The sequence below is a fragment of the Mobula hypostoma genome, chromosome 8 (genome assembly GCF_963921235.1).
Source record: "Mobula hypostoma chromosome 8, sMobHyp1.1, whole genome shotgun sequence".
In the NCBI taxonomy this organism is placed as follows: Eukaryota; Metazoa; Chordata; class Chondrichthyes; order Myliobatiformes; family Myliobatidae; genus Mobula; species Mobula hypostoma.
The window spans coordinates 82,530,032-82,548,623 of NC_086104.1; the positions used below are offsets into that span (position 1 = coordinate 82,530,032).

At 40.5% G+C, this 18,592-nt stretch overlaps 1 protein-coding gene across 5 annotated transcripts in view; it reads right to left on the reverse strand.

Annotated features, from left to right (window-relative positions):
• Positions 1-1,770: 1,770 nt before the first annotated feature.
• Positions 1,771-18,592, reverse strand: part of LOC134350684 (GDNF-inducible zinc finger protein 1-like) — a 40,015-nt gene continuing 23,193 nt past the window's right edge. For 3 of the 5 annotated variants that reach the window (XM_063056231.1, XM_063056229.1, XM_063056230.1), the window contains one exon: positions 8,595-10,940. In XM_063056231.1, coding sequence (XP_062912301.1) covers positions 10,761-10,940 — 180 coding nt within the window. In that variant the 3' untranslated portion in view covers positions 8,595-10,760. Of the gene's footprint in view, positions 1,939-6,773; positions 6,826-8,594; positions 10,941-14,603; positions 18,234-18,592 lie in introns of those variants that run through there. The other 2 variants (XM_063056233.1, XM_063056232.1) reach the window with 2 other exon arrangements.

Here is an 18,592-nt window from a genome sequence, read left to right on the forward strand (position 1 = left end):
ACACCTGCCCTTCAACCTCCTCCCTCACCTCCATCAGGGCCCCAAACAATCCTTTCAGGTGAGGCAACACTTCACCTGCAAATTTGCTGGGATCATATATTATGTCCAGTGCTCCGGATGCAGCCTCCTCGACACTGGTGAGCCCCATCATAATTTGAAGGACCTCTTAATCAAGCACTTCCACTCCATTTGCCACAAGTGGATCTTCCCGGTGACCAAACATTAACTCCAATTCCCATTCCCATACATCGGTCCAGTGCCTTCTTTTGTGCCATGACGAAGCACCCTCAGGAAAGAGGAATAACACCTTATATTCCAACTCAGTAGCCTCCAACCTGATGGCATGAATATAGATTTCTTCTGCAGGTAAAAAAAAAAAATCCCTCCCCTTCCCCTCTTTTTCTGTTTCCCATTCTGGCCTCTTACCTCTTTTCAACTCCCTATCACCTCCCCTAGGTCCCTGCCTCTTTCCTTTCTTCTATGGTCCACTCTGTTCTCCAGCCCCTTATCTTCCCTATCCACCTGGCTTCATCTATCACCTTCTAGCTATCTTCTTTTCCCTGCTCCCACCGTTTAATTCTGGTATCTACCCCCTTCCTGTCCAGTCCTAAAGAAGGGTTTTAAACCAAAATACTGTCTGTTTATTCATTTCCATAGATGCTGCCTGACCTGCTGAGTTCCTCCAGCTTTTTGTGTGTGTTGCTTTGGATTTACGGCATCTGCAGATTTTTTTTTGTCTATATCTTAGCTGCGTTGCCTGGTTTGATGCAATCCAATAGTCCAATTGATACAACTGCCATTGTCTTAACGTTTGGCTTTTCCATATGCAATCTTTTAGTCTGTAGAGCAGCCTGTTCAATTTACTGCCTGGAATTTACAAAAATCTGAAGGCTAATTGCAAGCTACCTGAGCTTATGTACATTTACAGAACTGAAGCTTGGTTCTTGTTTGAATTAATAGCTGCTATATTCACATAACTCTGGAATACTCCTTAACATACCCTGGCAGAAACTTGTCCCAAGAAGGCCACACTTTAAGGAATATCTAATCAAGCAGGGCAGTGAAAATGACCTTCACTTTGGATCCCTTCCCCTGTTACTAACCCGTGTGTACCTACATATCTACACTATCTAATAGCCCTAATTGGCTATCTACAAGACCTCACAGAGATAGCAATAAAACGTTCCAGAAATTTGATCTGATCTCTTCACCCCTTCAATCTCTGATAGCTGAAACTATTAGTAGTGGCTGTTCGTAGTTACTCTGTGGGCAGGGTCACAGCAAGGTAACTTTGTTTCAGATTCACACGCAACAGTTCATGCTCTATGCCCTGAAAGAAGATTATCAATATGATCCTGACAATCAGTCTTTTTAATCTATCTACAGTACGGTTTGGGGCGGTCTCTTTCAAATAGCTATGTGGACCTCAACCCGGTGGCGCCTCCTCCTGTACTGGCCTTTTGATTGCAGGCCCAACCACTGAAAGGATCCAGCTTATTTGTGGTGATTCCCCATTCAGCTGTGGTGGCTGGCTTCTGATACCGTGTGTGATTTCTTCTCTTTCTCGGTTTGCTTTGCCTTTGAGGTTGTGGGACTTGATGCCTCTGCCTCAACCTGGATCCCTTCCCATCTATTTCCTCCAGTATTTTTCTATTCTGATCTATACAACTATTCACCTACCTTCAAGAACCAGCCTTCATTGCAAAGAATACTTAGCGTTATCATTTGAACTTTATTCACAATTCACTAACAAGCACGCTCTCTCTCTGTCTCGCACTCTGTCATCTGCACTTATGTTTCCATTCTCTTTTCTTTTTCATCTGTGGGTTTACTTCCATCAGGTGTGGTCGGATGTGATGCAGCCGGCTGCTATTCATGATGTACTGGAGATTCTCTGTAATGACACTGTTACTGGGTGGACCTGATCCCTTGCTCTGTCTGTGAGGGCGACAAGAAGGTGTGTTATATGGTTTAACCCGACTCCAGTGTTTCCACTAGCTGTCTCGCCAGGTCTATACACAAACACAAGTGTCATTTGTCAGAAGCACCACCTGTGGTCCTATCCACCTGGGAGCAAACTTGCTGCCCTTTCAGGCAGCTCCCTTACCATGACTTGGTCCCTTGCCTGTGGGAGGACTATCTTCTCTGCCTCTGACTTTCTTTGATCGGTAATATGTTGTTGCTATTTTGCTCTGTCCGTCAATGCATTAACCTGATTACAATAGTCCTTCACGTCTCCATATGGTCTTACTAAGTTTGCTCTAGTAGTTTCTTGCTCTTTAATTTTCTTCTGTTGCCCTTTTTGCCCTGATGTCTGCCCATTCATTCCCTTTCTGCTCCTTTCTCTCCCCTTTCTGGTGCATCTTTACTTAATTACTGCTTCCTCTGCAGACAGCTACACTACTTCTAACAGGTCTTCACTGTATGTGGCCTCTAACATTGGGACCTCTTGACTTGATTCATGATCATTGTCCCATCTCCTACCCCTGCTTGGGACTGCTTTCTCTCTGTGAGCCATGTTGTCTGCTCTGGGGGACTCACACGTTTGCTGTCCCTGTCTTGTCCATGTTACTTCTCCTTTTCCTGAGTATGATAGCACCTGCCTTACTTACTGTGTATATTCTCAGGACTGCACCTTCATTGTTTGGGTACAGGAAGCTGCACTCCCTCAATCTCAAAAACCTGAGGCTCACTTCTATCTGCCTAATCGTTTCATCTCTGTGCACTAGTAAAATAAATTATCTCTCCAGTCATGGACAAGGGAGCATCAGTTATTGATACTGACGACCATCTGTCCACTAATATTTCACATTGCTGACCCACTAAAAGAAAACCTGTGTACACCTGTGGATAACCACCACTGGCCAGCCATTCATCTGACCTGAATATTGACCTCACCAACTCTATGTAGCCCTCTCACCGTAGGCTTGTAATGAGTTAGCTATTACTGTGAACACAAACTAGTAAATAAACAGGTCTAGGATAGAGATGATTTGGGTCACCACAAAACATAACAGTTTGAATCTTTCTTCTATGGAAAAATAAGACAATTTCCTATATGAATAATGACACAGCCATGCAAATTTACCATTCACCAGGAAGCAATAATTTAGCTCAAACTGATATATACAGATTGAAATTGTATTGATAAAATGTTTTAAGCTGTAACAAACAAAATAAAGAAAAGGCCTAGCATATATCTTGCACACAATCATTGGAGCTCATTGTCGTGTAATCAATCCAGTTTGCTTCACTTTGTTTACTCACGGTATTGAAACTGTTTTGTACTGAAGAACCAGTACAAGCCAAAAAAAAATCCAAGGAAAAAGGTGTTGAACTTTCTCCAATGTTGTGTTCTAGCTGCCTAACTGAAAGTTATCTGCACACTCTCCATGAGACCATAGGTTCATGAGGATTTTCTGACTCTGTATTTGACAGATGTACTGTGGAGCGCATTCTGACTGGCTGCATCATCTGGTATGAGTGTGCTACTGCACAGGATTGAGGTAAATTGCAGAAAATTGCAAATTTAGTCATTTCCATCATGGGTACTAGCCTCTGTAGTATCCAAGACATCTTCAAGAAGTTTTTTTATAAATGACCTGGATGAGGAAGTGGAGGGATGGGTTAGTAAATTTGCTGATGACACAAAGGTTGGGGGTGTTGTTGATAGTGTGGAGGGCTGTCAGAAGTTACAATGGGATATTGATAGGATGCAAAACTGGGCTGAGAAGTGGCAGATGGGAGTTCAACCCTGATAAGTGTGAGGTAGTTCATTGTGGTAGATCAAATATGATGGCAGAATATAGCATTAATGGCAAGACTCTTGGCAGTGTGCAGGATCAGAGGAATCTTGGGGTCTGAGTCCATAGGATACTCAAAGCTGCTATGCAGGTTGACTCTGTGGTTAAGAAGGCATACAGTGCATTGGCCTTCATCAATCATGGGATTGAGTTGCAGCTATATAGGACCCTGGTCAGACCCCGCTTGGAGTACTGTGCTCAATTCTGGTCGCCTCACTACAGGAAGGACGTGGAAACCCTAGAAAGGTTGCAGAGGAGATTTACAAGGATGTTGCCTGGATTGGGGAGCAAGTCTTATAAGAATAGGTTGAGTGAACTTGGCCTTTTCTCCTTGAACTGACGGAGGATGAGAGGTGACCTGATGGAGGTGTATAAGACAATGAGAGGCATTAATCATGTGGATAGTCGGAGGCTTTTGCCCAGGGCTGAAATGGCTAGCACGACAGGGCATAGTATTAAGGTGCTTGGAAGTAGGTACAGAGGAGATGTCAGGGGTAAGTTTTTTTAAAAAACACAGAGAATGGTGAGTGTGTGGAATGGACTGCCGGAGGTGGTAGTGGAAGTGGAAATGATAGGATCTTTTAAGAGACTCGTGGATGCATACAAGGAGCTTAGAAAAATAGTGGGCTATGGGTAAGCCTAGGTAGTTCTAAGGTAAGGACATGTTCGACACAGCTTTGTGGGCCGAAGGGCCTGTATCGTGCTGTAGGTTTTCTATGTTTCTAAGTTTTTCAGGAAGGTAGCGTCCATCATGAAGGACCCCACCACCCAGGACATGCCCCCTTCTGGTTGTTACCATCAGGAAGGAGGTACAAAAACCTGAAGGCACACACTCAGTGATTCAAGAACAACTTCTTCCCCTCTGCCATCTGATTCTAAATGATCATTGAATCATGAACTCTACCTCACTACTTTAAAAAAAAATGTATTTCTGTATTTGCACTACTTATATACACACACACACACTTACTGAAATTCATATATTTATCATGTACTGCTGCTGCAAAGTTAACAAATTTCACGATATATGCCAGTGATATTAAACCTGATTCCGATTCTGATTCTGCCCTTCCAAATGGTTTTGCGAGTATTTCCACCATGTTCGTTGTCCATTTTCATTTCTCCTTTCCCAAAACTTCTTTGACCCTGCACTCCCTGTAGAAAATGACTACCTCTTCTTTTCCCAGGTGTCTTATTGGCCAAAATATTAACAAGCCAAATCCTATTGGCTAATTACAACAAGCCTAACTTAATCAACTGATTTTTAAAAATTTTGAACAGCACAATGAAATACTCGATCGTATAATGTAATTAAAGGAACATTTTATATATATTTGCATTTTGAGATCTGCAGAAAATAAAATGCCCGATAGCATAACTGTATTAATAAAAACCAAGCATGGTCTTAAACCAGGGTGTTATATCTATAATCTGGTTGGCAGTCAAATCAGACAGAGAGGGCACTGCTATGGATTCTGCCTGCTTTGGTGGGTGATTCTCACACCTTCCTTTTTTTTAGGACACAGATGTGACAAATACTTCTTTGTCTATTCTGGCAGTTCTTTGTTAGGTGCCCTGGTAGTTGTCACACAAAGCAAGTTCTTTGTCTTTTCACAGCAGCTACATCCACTATGGCCACATTAAGCCTTCTCTATACTCACCTGGTCGACCTCCCTGGCTCATGATACTATCATGGGGTAGGACTATCTACAGATCTAAAATTTCCTGCTGGTTTGAGCTTTGTCCTTTATTCATTATTTTCAGGGATTGTCCCTGGATTTTCCAACCCTGAATACTCCTCATATGTTTGATATTTACGCTCTGCATAATCCATGGCAGGTTCATCAGCTCTCTGAACCACTGACATTATCAGTCCCCGGTTACGCTCACCTCTCTCCCTCACTTTAACCCTTGAAGATGTGTATTTTCCCTCATTACTGGCATTCCTGCTAGTTGTCCATGTTCCATCCCACACTCCCTGGGACATACCACCTCACATATTCCTCTAGCATTTCACTTTAACCAACACATATATATCCTTAGGGTGTACCCCGGTGAATTTCAATCATTTCCTCGGGCTTATGCCAAAATTCTGAATTCCCACAAGTGACTTTAAGCTCAGACAACATGCTTTGCTTCTCCCTGGAGGCGAAGGGTTTATGATTGGTGGTAATCAGGATCAAAGGTTGGCTTGGGTCATTAGGAGTATTGATCTAATGTTGTCTGACCTCAATAGGTCCCAGTTATACCTGGGTATAACTTCTCCCTCAAATATTTCCACACTAATTCCAATCCTAAGCAAAATATAGAGGATAGTTAAAAATTAATAGTGCATACTTGAAACCACATTGTATGTACTCTGCAATCTTCCACTTATGTATCACTGAACCCAGAATGCTTATTGTATTCCCTTGTGTTTAAAACTCTTGTTATCAAGATTTCAAACTTATTCTAAAGCACACAAACACGCTGACAAATAAGTATGCCACTATACAGTTCCTTCAAATGAGTATACACACAGTCCTCTGGCATCCAGAATGGTACCTCCCACACTACCCAAGTGTACTCATTTGCCACGCTACATTTAATCTGTAGTCCATCGAACATGTACCCTTTGGCATCCCGGTCAATAACCACCTTTCGTAACTGGTGGCTCTGTTTTACCAAGCTACACCAAACTGTCTGATAGTTGGTCCCTTACGCAAACCACATGCACACACCATCAAGGTCCCCCACCACCCAGGTCATGCTCCCTTCTCGCTGCTGCCATTGGGAAGGTGGTACGGGAGCCTCAGGACTCACACCACCAGGTTCAGGAAAAGTTATTACCTCTCAACCATCAGGATCTTGACACTACCTCCAAACTCTCTGGGGAAATCATTTTAAAGTTTCTTGACCTTTCATCTGAAATGGGTGATTCCTTATTCTAAACCTATCAAGATATTAAAATGAACCAAGATGACTACAAACCTGTTAAAGCGCAGCAAGTTTTTCTTCAGAAGGGGAAAGAGATGTTGGACTTCTAAAAAAAAAGCACAGCACATTTTTCTTTGTTAGGGATGAGAGACATTTTGAGTTTAAAAAAAGGCAGAGAAAGCCTGAAATTAACAGGCACTGAGTATGGATACGGGTTCATAGTGTCTATAATTCCGATGTAGCAGCCATTTCTGCTTTAAAAAAAAGTATTATTATTGCCCAGTACTCACTGTTTTTTAATTAATTGACATATAGTGCCGAGTAGTCCCTTCCGGCCCTTTGAGCTGCACCGTCCAGCAATCCCCCCAATTTAATTCTAGCCTAATCACAGGACAATTTACAATGACTAATTAACCCACCAAAGGCACATCTTTGGAACGTGAGAGGAAACCAGAGCACCCAGAGGAAACCCTGGGGCAGGGCTGAGTAGCCTTAAGATTTACAATGTGAAAACTAACAAGAGACAAGCAATATGGCTTACACCAGAAGTGTACAGGAAATTAATTTAAGTGGAATTGGATGTGGACTCTGCTATTTCAGTCATTCCATAAAATAAGTTTGAATGGCATTTCAAAGATACTGAACTGAAACCTGTAGATATCCAACTAAGAGCATGTACTGGAGAAAAAAATAACTGCTGTGGAAATAACATTCATAACAGTGAAATATGACCACCAACAAGCGACATTGGGTGTGTATGTGGTAAAAACAGGATGGCTAGCATTGTGGGGTCATGAGTGGCTGAGACAACTACAACTTGATTGGAGATCCATCCACCATTTCCATGCCACATCCCTTGCAGTAATCAACTGAAAGCAAATTAAGAAAGGTACTAGATGATGCCACAACAGTGCTCAAGGATGGCTTTGGAAAACTCAAACATACCAGAGGTAAAATAGTGTTAAATGAAAATGCCACACCACACCCAAATTTTACAAAGCTCGCCCAGTTTCTTATACCATCTGTGATAAAGTAGCCAGCGAGCTAGATCGCATGGAAGCTGAAGGAATTCTTACCAAGGTTAAGTGGAGCCCATTGGTATGCCAGGCCAGTGGTTCAAGTAGACATGCAGGGTAGGTCTATCAGGATTTGTGGTGATTTTAAGGTCACCATCAAACCAGCACTGAAAGTGGATAAATACCTTCTGCTCAGGATAGAGGAGACCCTGGTCCCAGCACACAAGTGTAATTACGAAGAAAGCACAAATTATGACGATGGGGGAGCATTGGCTTTGTGATCCATTTAGGAACTGGCCAATCTAACACTGAACACCAAAGTAGGAGTAGGTCACTTAGCCCCTTATATCTGCTTCATCATTCAACAAGGGCATTGCTGTCTTTTACCAGATCTTCATTTTTCTGCACCAACCTCATACACTTCAAAATCCAAAAATCCAGTTAACCTGCCAATGAAATGTGGAGGAAAAATGTTAGGAAGTTGAGCATTAAGGCTCATTGCTTTGTTAATTCCCTGACTGTTGTTCCGTCCCTTTGGCTGCTGGCTAAATTATCACTGCCCATTGCTTCAAGGTGCCAAGGGGAACTGGGGCTGGGCAAGTTGTCAAATCTTCCAGCCCATACCATTTTTGTTTCTGACATTATTAAAAGACAAATCAGTGTTCCCCACATATGTTAAGGAAAACTTCTTGATACTCAGCTTTGAGGCAGGACTTGGTGGATTAGACCTTTCCCCTCTCCAGATCTTTGTTGGATTTTGGGACACATTATTGCCATCTTAAACAAGAGTATGTTGTACATTTTTATTTCTAAAGTAGAAATACATGAATTAAAAACAAAATCAATATGGTTTGTTTCAAATAAAAGACTTTAATGCTTCTTGATTTCATACCGTTAATTGCAATAGATTAAATATGTTTTACAAGTATTGCACTAATTTTTGAATTACACTTCTCTATCAATTCAACTTCAAAAATTCTGAATATACCTTGACTGGTACATTTAACAGACTAGGATTCATACCCTATTTTAATTTTTAGTTGACGCCTTCTAATAGTAAAAAAAAAGTGGTACCACAGTTGTTTACTCAATATAACCATACAAGTAAATATGCACAGCTCACAGAAGCTCAATTATTGGCATTATTTAGTTGTTACATTTAAAAAATGACATTACAATGTGACTACATGATATTACATAAACACTTATTATGATTGATTAAATGATGATTAAATGCACTGTGTTCCAACAAGTATAATGTCACCTATGTGTGATCAGTGTAGGAAAGAACATCTGATTTTCAGGCATCTGTTCTAAAGTTAAGGACAATAATCAACAGCAGAAGGTACCAAGACATCTTGTTAAATAAAATAATATTTGATTAAATAAATCAGTTGCTGCAAACTTTGCTTTTGTGATATTGCACTAATGGTAATATGCATGAAAAAAGTCAATACCAAAATAGGTTCAAAAGCATTTATATCATTAACCAAATTCTTTTCATCTTTAAGCATTCAACTACTAAACTTTTGAGGAGTTAAATCTTATATTAATTTAAATATTCTAATACAGTTTAAAATTAATCTTGTGATATAAGCAGATGCAAATGGCAGCTCCCTAGAAATAAAGTTATTCATCATACCCTGTTAGCATTACAAAAAGGTACATTTCAGGTGAGGCCAATTCGAAATGCAGATACATTTTAGAAATGTACATACAACTGAATTGATCAATGGAAATTTAAGCTGCAGTATGTTCCTGTTCATTCTATCAATTTGGTAAACTTTCTTCCTCAGCTACAGCATGCTGTTAAACTGAGTAGATACAATGGATTCTGGTTAGTTGGGCCATCGGTTAATTTGGACAACTCTCAAAGAACAAAAACTAATTGAGAAAACAACCAGGATTCCCTTTGTTTATTTGGGATACCATGTTGCTTAATTAGGACAGGAGACCGTTGCTGAACAGTTTCCAACTAGCATCAGTTGGATGCACTTGTGTGGCCGTTAGACACTACACCATGCTTGGAGTGATCAGTTTTTAAAAGCATCAGCTGCATGTGCTTGTGTTCACAAGGCAGTGATTTTTGTCACTGATAGTTGGCGAGAAACGATTCAGAATAGTTTTGCTCACTGCAGTTTCAAGTATTCAGGCATGGAGTTTCCTAGAAATGGTTGGGAATGAAAATGAAATGATTTCACTATTTCAACAAGTTAGGCACTACAAAGAATTAAGGTTTCGACAATAATTTTGAAAGTTGCAATGAAAGTGATGATTTGGAGAATGCAATCGTTGAAAGCATTGTATGAAAGCAGTCCACTATCGGCACTAATGGACTATCCGTGCTGATTTTGTCATTTACAGTTAATCAAAAGATACACATGGCAGCATACACTGGATGAATACCTCTGTTGATTACTCTGAGGAACTAGTGTACAGTTTTATAGTACTATAGTGGTATTGGTAGTGTTCTGAATTAAATACACAATATGTCACTCAGTTAAACAGTATTTTGTTTTTTTAAAAAAATACCTTGTTAACTATTTCCACGAAACGTCAGCCAATTGAGGCGAGCCGCTTAATTGGGCCAAAATATACTGGTCCTGATGTGCCTAATTAACCAGAATGCATGGTATATGGAAAACTTTGATGAATGCACTTAGTTGTTATAAATACTGGATGATAATACCCTGATCTGAAAGATCAAGAAAGAAAATATAAAGGATGATATACTAGTATTAAAAATTATTATTGATTTTGGCTCACTTATATCAAATTAATCTAATTAGATATGTCAGGTTTGGATAAACTGCAGAATTGTGCCTGATGACAATAATAGATATAAAAATTAAAATGTGCCTTATTATTATAAATTTAACTGAATAGTATATTAGTGCCTTATATATAAAGTATTACTAGCTTTTAAAGAAATATTTAATTAGAAATAAAAATATATATTTTTCATCATAAATTTGAAGTCAATACATATAATGTGTGCTGTGTCCGTGCCTTTATGTAACATCAGTCAGTCACCTAGTGCAATGCCCTCTACTGGCTGTTCATTTCGGATGCTCATCCAGCTAACATGTACAGGGTCATCTGAGAGACACACATCTGCCAATGTTTCAATTTTTGACCAATTGTGATCTTTCTTTGAGGTAAGATCAATCAAATAGGATCGCCAGTGGGCATTTCGGTCATGGACCTAAAAGTAAAACAAAATACACATGAAAAGTTAATAGATGTAATTTGAGATGACTATTGAAAAGGCTGTGGTAATTATATCATTTTGAAGAAATGTTCAGCAGGAATAAAATAACAAGTACTGGATGCAGTATGAACAGTTTATGCCTTCCAAGAAAGAAAGTACATTCTATAGGCCCTCTTGGTGGCTAAATAATTCTTGTCTGGTGTCAAAGTAAGCTTCCTGGGCATAGCAGTTGGCACATCACTTTTCAGCACCAGCCAGCGATCAATAATTGGGGATCAATTCCCACAACTGCCTGTAAGGAGTTTATACATTCTCACCGTGACCTCTTGGTGCCCTGATTCCCTCCCACATTCCAAAGATGGTTGGTCAGGGTTCGTGAGTTTTGGACTTACTATGTAGTCACCGCTTCCCTAATAACAAAATCAGTTCAAGTAATATCATTTGGCATTTAAGAAACTTTTTACACCAATCATGCCTTTAAGAGCAAGAATTTATGTAGAGTAAAACCAGATGAAGGATTCCAGACAGTATAAAATATTCCTCCTTAGTAACTTTTAAAATACATTTCCTCCTATATATAGTAGTGCATAGTAAATAGATTGGAGAACAGACCCAACCAGTTCCCCTCTACCACCACTCTCCTCAGTCTGGTGGAACTGGTTCTCACCCTCAATAATTTTTCCTTCGGCTCCTCCCACTTCCTTCAAACCAAAGGTGTAGCTATCCACATGGGTCCTAGCTATCCCTGCCTTTTTATCTGCCATGTGGAACAGTCCACATTCCAAACCTACACTGATATCGCTCCCCAACTCTTCCTACGCTACACTGATAACTGCATTGGTGCTGCTTCCTACACCCGTGCTGAGCTCATCAATTTCATCAACTTTGCCTCCAATTCCACCGTGCCCTCAAATTTACTTGGTCCATTTCCGACACCTCCCTCCCCTTTCTCAATCTCTGTGTCTCTATCTCTGGAGACTATCTATCTACTGATACCTTTTATAATCTCACTGATTCTCTCAGCTTCCCACCCTGTCATTTGTAAAAATAACATCCCCTTTCTCTCAGTTCCTCCATCTCCACCGCATTTGCTCTCAGGATGAGGCTTTTCATTCCAGAACTTCTAAAATGTCCTCCTTCTTCAAACAAAGGGTCTTCCCTTCCTCCACCATCAACGCTGTCTTCACCTGCATCTCTTCCATATCGCACACGTCTGCCCTCACCCTCGTCCCCACAACCCCACCAGGGATAGGATTTCTCTTGTCCTCACCTACCATTCCACCAGCCTCCACATCTAGCATTTAATTCTCCATAACTTCTACCATCTCCAACAGGATCCCACCACAAAGCACATCCCCCCCCCCACCCACCCCACCATTTTCTGCTTTCTGCAGGGATCGCTGCCTACGGACTCACTTGTCTGCTCCTCCTTCTGCACTGATTTCCCTCCTGGTACTTATCCTTGCAAATGGAACAAGTGCCACACCTGCCTCTACACCTCCTCCCTCACCACCATTCAGGGCTCCAAGCAGTCCTTTCAGGTGAGGCGACACTTCTAGTGTATCTGGTGCTCCCAGTGTGGCCTCCTGTATACTGATGAGACCCGACGTGGATTGGGAGACTGCTTCGCTGAACACCTACCAGAAAAAGTGGGATCTAACAGTAGCCACCCATTTCAATTCTGCTTCTCATTCCCATTCTCACATGTCAGTCCATAGCCTCCTCTACTGCTGCAATGAGGCCACACTCAGACTGAAGGAGCAACACCTTCTATTCTGTCTGCGTAGCCTCCAACCTGATGGCATGAACATCGATTTCTCAAACTTCTGGTAATTGCCCTGTCCTCTCCACCATTTCCCATTCCTGTCTCTCTTACCTCACCTCCTTACCTGCCCATCACCTCCCTCTGGTGCTCCTTCTCCTTCCCTTTCTTCTATGGTCTTCTACCTTAAACAATCAACTTCCCAGCTCTTTACTCCTCCCCCTCTCATGGTTTCACATATCACCTACCACCATGTACTTCTTTTCTCCCCCTACCTTCTTACTCTGACTTCTCTTTCTTTCCAGTCCTGATGAAGGGCCTCAGCCTGAAACGTCAATTGCCTACTCTTTTCCATAGACACTGTCTGGCCTGCTCAGTTCCTCCAGCATTTTGAGTGTGTTGCTTTGGATTTCCAGTATCTGCAGATTTTGACATGTTTGTTGTAATACTTCTGCTTAGACCATGAAATTCTGATTTTCATGTTCCTTATCCTCATCAAGCACTTTATATATTGTTCTTATAGAGGCATGAGAGGAGCTGACCAAAGTAGATTGGAAGGGGGCACTAGCAGGGATGATGGCAGAGCAGCCACGGCGAGACATTCTGAGAGCAACTTGGATGGCGCAGGATAAATACATCCCATAGAAGTTGTAGTATTCTAAAAGGCAGGATGACACATCCGTGGTTGACACAGGAAGTCAAAACCATGGGCATTTAATCAAGCAAAAATTAATGGGAAGTTAAAGGATTAAAGGATTGGGAAACTTTTAAAAACCAACAGAAAGCAAGTAAAAAATCCTTGGCGGGGTGGAAGAGATGAAATATAAAGGAAGGTAAGCTAGCCAACAATATCAAAGAGGATACCAAACTTTTTTTTTCCAGATATATAGAGTAAAAGAGAGGCGTGAGTAGATATCAGACTGCTGGAAAATTATGCTGGAACGTTAGTAATGGGGGACAAGGAAAAAGTATTTTGCATCAGTCTTCACTTTGTGGAAGACGAGCAGTATGCATGATGTTTGAGGGTACTGGGGGAAGAAGTGAGTGTAGTTGTTACTACAAGGGAGAAGGTGGTTGGGAAGCTGAGTTGTCTGAAGGTAGATAAGTCAACTGGACCAGATGGACTACACCCCAGAGTTCTGAAAGAGGTAGTTGAAGAGATTGTGGAGGCATTAGTAATGATCAATAGATTCTGGGATGGTTCTGGAGGGCTGAAAAATTGCAGATGTCAATCCTTAAAGGGAGGGAGACAGACGAAATGAAATTACAGGCCAGTTAGCCTAACTTCAGTGGTTGAGAAGATGTTGGAGTCAATTGTTAAGGATGTGGTTTCGGTGTACTTGGAGGCACATGATAAAATAGGCCAAAATCAACATGGTTTCCTTAAGGGGAAATCTTGCCTGCCAAATCTGTTGTAATTCTTTGAGGAAATAATAAGAAGGACAAAAGAGAATTTGTAGATGTTGTGTACTTGAATTTTCAGAAGGCCCTTGACAAGGTGCTACACATGAAGCTGCTTAACAAGCGAAGAGTCCATGGTATTACAGGAAAGATACTAGCATGGATAGAGCATTGGCTGATTTGCAGAATAAAGAATGAAGGGAGCCTTTTCTGATTGGCTGCTGGCGACTAGCGGTGTTCCACAGGGGTCAATTATTTCTATGTTGTATATCAATGATTTACAGTGCCTTTAAACAGTATTTACCACCTCCCCCCCCCCCGGGAAGTTTTCATGTTTCATTGTTTTACAACATTGAATCATAGTGGATTTAATTTGGTTTATTTTGACACTGATCAACAGAAAGATACTCTTTCGTGTTAAAGTGAAAACAGATCTCTACAAAGTAATCTAAATTAATTACAAATATAAAACATAAAATAGTTGATTGCACAAGTATTTATTCCCTTTAATATGGCATGCTAAATCATCACAGGTGCAGCTAACTGGTTTTAGAAGTCATATAATTAGTTAAATGGAGATTTGTTTTTGGAGACCTGTGTGCAGTCAAAGTGATTCAATTGACTGTAGTAAAAATACACCTGTATCTGGAAGGTCCAACTGCTGGTGAGTCAGTATCCTGCCAAAAACGACAGCATGAAGACAAAAGAACACTCCAAGCAACTGCAAGGTTATTGAAAAGCACAAGTCAGGAGATGGGTAAAAGAAAATTTCCAAGTCACTGACTAACCCTTGGAGTACAGTTAAGTCAATCATCAAGAAATGGAAAAAATATGGCACAGCTGTAAATTTGCCTACAGCAGCCCGACCGTGCAAGAAGGGGACAGTGAGGGAGGCCACCAAGAAACGTATGACAACTCTGGAGGAGTTACAAGCTTCAGAGGCTGAGATGGGAGATTCTGCACATACAACAACTGATGTCTGGGTGCTTCACCAGTCGCAGCTTTGTGGGATAGAGGCAAAGAGAAAGCCACTGTTGAAAGAAAAACTCATATGAAATCTTGGCTAGAGTTTGCCATAAGGCATATGGAAGACTCTGAAGTTAGCTGGAAGAAAGTTCTATGGTCTGATGAAATCAAAATTGAGCTTGTGAAGGTAGAGGGTAAAATAAATGCAGCAAAATACAAGGAAATCCTGGAGGTAAACCTGGTGCAGTCTGCAAGAGAACCGCGACTTGGGAGAAGATTTCTTTTCTGGCAAGACAATGACCCCAAGCTCAAAGCCAAAGCTACACATGAATGGCTTAGAAACAACAAAGTTAATGTCCTGGAGTGATCAAGTCAGAGCCCAGACCTCAATCCAATTGAGAATTTGTGTCTGGACTTGAAAAGGGCTGTTCACTCACGATCCCCACACAATCTGACAAGAGCTTGAGCAGTTATGTACAGAAGAATGGGAAAAAATTGCAATGTCCAGATGTGCAAATCTGATAGAGACCTATCCACACAGATTCAAGGCTGTAATTGCTGCCAAAGGTGCATGTACTAAATACTGACTTGATGGGGGTGAATACTTATTTAATCAATTATTTTGTGTTTCATATTTGTAATTAATTTAGATCACTTTGTGGAGTACTAGACCATAAAATCAAGCTGAGGGTTTATAAAGACACTGTTGAAGCCTCACTTGGACTATTGTGAGCAGTTTTGGGCCCCCAGTGGGTTCAGAGGAGATTCCTGAGAAAGATTCCAGCAATGAAAGGCTTATCATATGAAAAGCGAATGATGGCTCTGAACCTTTACTCTCTGGAAGTTAGAAGAATGGAGGTGAGGGGAGGGGGTGGGATCTCATTGAACCCTATCGATGGAGTGGATGTAGAGAGGGTGTTTCCTAAAGTGGGGGAGTCTCGAACCAGAGGGCACAGCCTCAGAATACAGGGATCTCCCTTTAGAACGGTGATGAAGAGGAATTTCTTTAGCTAGAGAGCAATGAATCTGTGGAATTCATTGCCACAGGTAGCTTTGGAGGCCAAGTCATTGGGTGTATTTAAGGCAGAGGTTGTTAGGTTCTTGATTAGTCAAGGCATGAAAGGTTACGAGGAGAAGGCAGGAGAAAGAGGTTGAGAGGCAAATGGACCAGCCATGATGAAATGGTGGAGCAGACTCGATGGGCCAAATGATCTAATTCTGCTCCTACGTCTTATGAGCTTACTAAGTGGTCCTTTTCCCATGTACCTCTACATGTAGAATAAGTGGTAAATGGTTGGTAATGAGTTTGGTGTTCCCAGCAACTACCAAAACTAGTAATGTAATATAATAAGAATACATGCATGGGCACTAAACATATGCAGAAACCAGTCAATAAATTAGCTTGTCATTCTCTTCAATACAACTGCAAGTATTTGCAAACTGAAGATTGATTGATTACACCCATTCTTTGCAAGAGAACAAATTGGATGAGGTAGTATCTGTGAAGGCAGAGGGATGGGTGATGTTTCAGATCAAGACCCTGCATCAGGACTGAGAGTGTAGAGGGGAGATAACTGGTATAAAGAGGTAAGGCAGGGGCTGGTCAGTGAGAAATGGAACCAAGTGAGGTAATGAGCAGATAGAACAAAATGGAGAGCTGTGAAGTTGGAAGGCAGTGAATGGTGGGTGATAAGTAGAGACAGATGAAGAGTGAGGGAAATAAAGAGCAGATGAAGCCAGGTTGAGGTGTATGATGAATGTAAAGTTGGATATAGAGACTGTAAGTAATAAATAAGAGACAGGGACTGTAGATTCTGGAATGTGATAATAAGGTGATGTGGAATCAGATAAGGGAGAGAAGATGGGACTTGTTACAGCGCACCTCCGCTCACCTCCTTCCAAAAACACCTTATTTTATTCCCTTCCCCTACTTAATTCTATCTGGCTATCACCTACACATTTAACCTATTGGGTCTCCTATCCCTTTCCCCCATCTAGGTTCCGTTTGCCCACTATGCCTCTCTTAACTTGTCTTACTGGCCATCTCCCCTCTGCACTTTCAGTTCTGGATCAGGGTTTCAACACAAAAGTGACAAAGTAAGTTGGCCAATCACCTCATGATAAAAACTAATCATTGTTGCATCAATCATTAATCTTTGCATCAAAAATTACAGGTAGAGTGATACTCAGTATAGATCTTTTCCTAGAAAGTCTTAACAGAAGAGTGCTTTGTTGAGTGTTCTATATGCTTGAAGCTGTTAAAAAAAAACAATAAAAAGCACTAGATCATATCTGAAGATAACTCTGAGCAAATTCCAGCACAAGTTTGGTTCTAGCTGAGTGACCTTGAAATAGTGTTTGAATAGAGAATGTGGTATGTGGCAATTCAACTTCAGCTCCTGTTGTCAATGATGGAATGGAGTTGTATGATGACTGCATCATTGTGTGTGATCCCGGTAGAAAGAAACCATCTGGTACACAAGTGTGGAATCTTACGCCCGTCACAACAAAATGATGAGAAATTTAATTTATTTCCTTTTAATTCAAAAGCAAGTGATAATGTGATCCAATTTTTAAACAAATATTTCTTAGTAAAGTGGTGTAAATATTAAGAAAGGATCTTATTATTTTCTTGAGTGTAATGGGATTCTGGCAATTTCCCATGAAGTGCATTACACCATAACAAATAAGACAGGGGAACTCCAGCATATATGTAGCTTTATTTTTGGAGGAGGTGCATATTGGAATATTTAGGAATCAATCATTTTGGACTACATAGTGGAACAAAGCTTTCTTTTGACTCAGTGAAAATTACTTTGGAAAGGTTTACAATATACATGTTAAGCAAATCTAGTAAAATAGATGGAACACAAATAAAGTTAAACGTTTGCCATGCTTTCAGAATTAAATTGTTCTAAATGTTAAAAGATGCATTTTCAAATACTACAGTACTGCTTATAAAATTATTCTGCTAACCTACAATGATAAACTTTCCAGCATTTAAGGATATGTTGCGGGCTTCCTGCAGCAAATTTATTAGAAAACTCAAATTCATACTCTTTGTCTATTGGTCCCTCTAGTTGACAGCATTGCTGCTGACAGATGAGTAACAATGTTCAAGTAGCTGCTTTTATTTTCCCATACAGTTGACCCAAAGCCTAATGAAGAAAAAAGTTAAAGACAAACCCTTAAAACAAATCCTCTGTCAACATTCACCATATTGTCAAATGGAACTTAATAAATTAGCTAAAACAATGAGCATTCTCAAAACAATTAATAATATTTGATCAACAAAATAATTACACAAATGTCTAACATTTTAATTAAGATGCTGGAAAGACCTCTCCATTCCACAAGTGTTAAAAAGATAAACTTTACATTAGAAATATGATTTTGAGTGCATTGTCTATGATCAACTATTCTTTGTAGAAATATATCATTGTTTCTGGGGTTGAGTAGTGTTAAGGATCAGTCACTTCCAATATTTCAATACTAAAATTAAAAAATAAATTCTTAA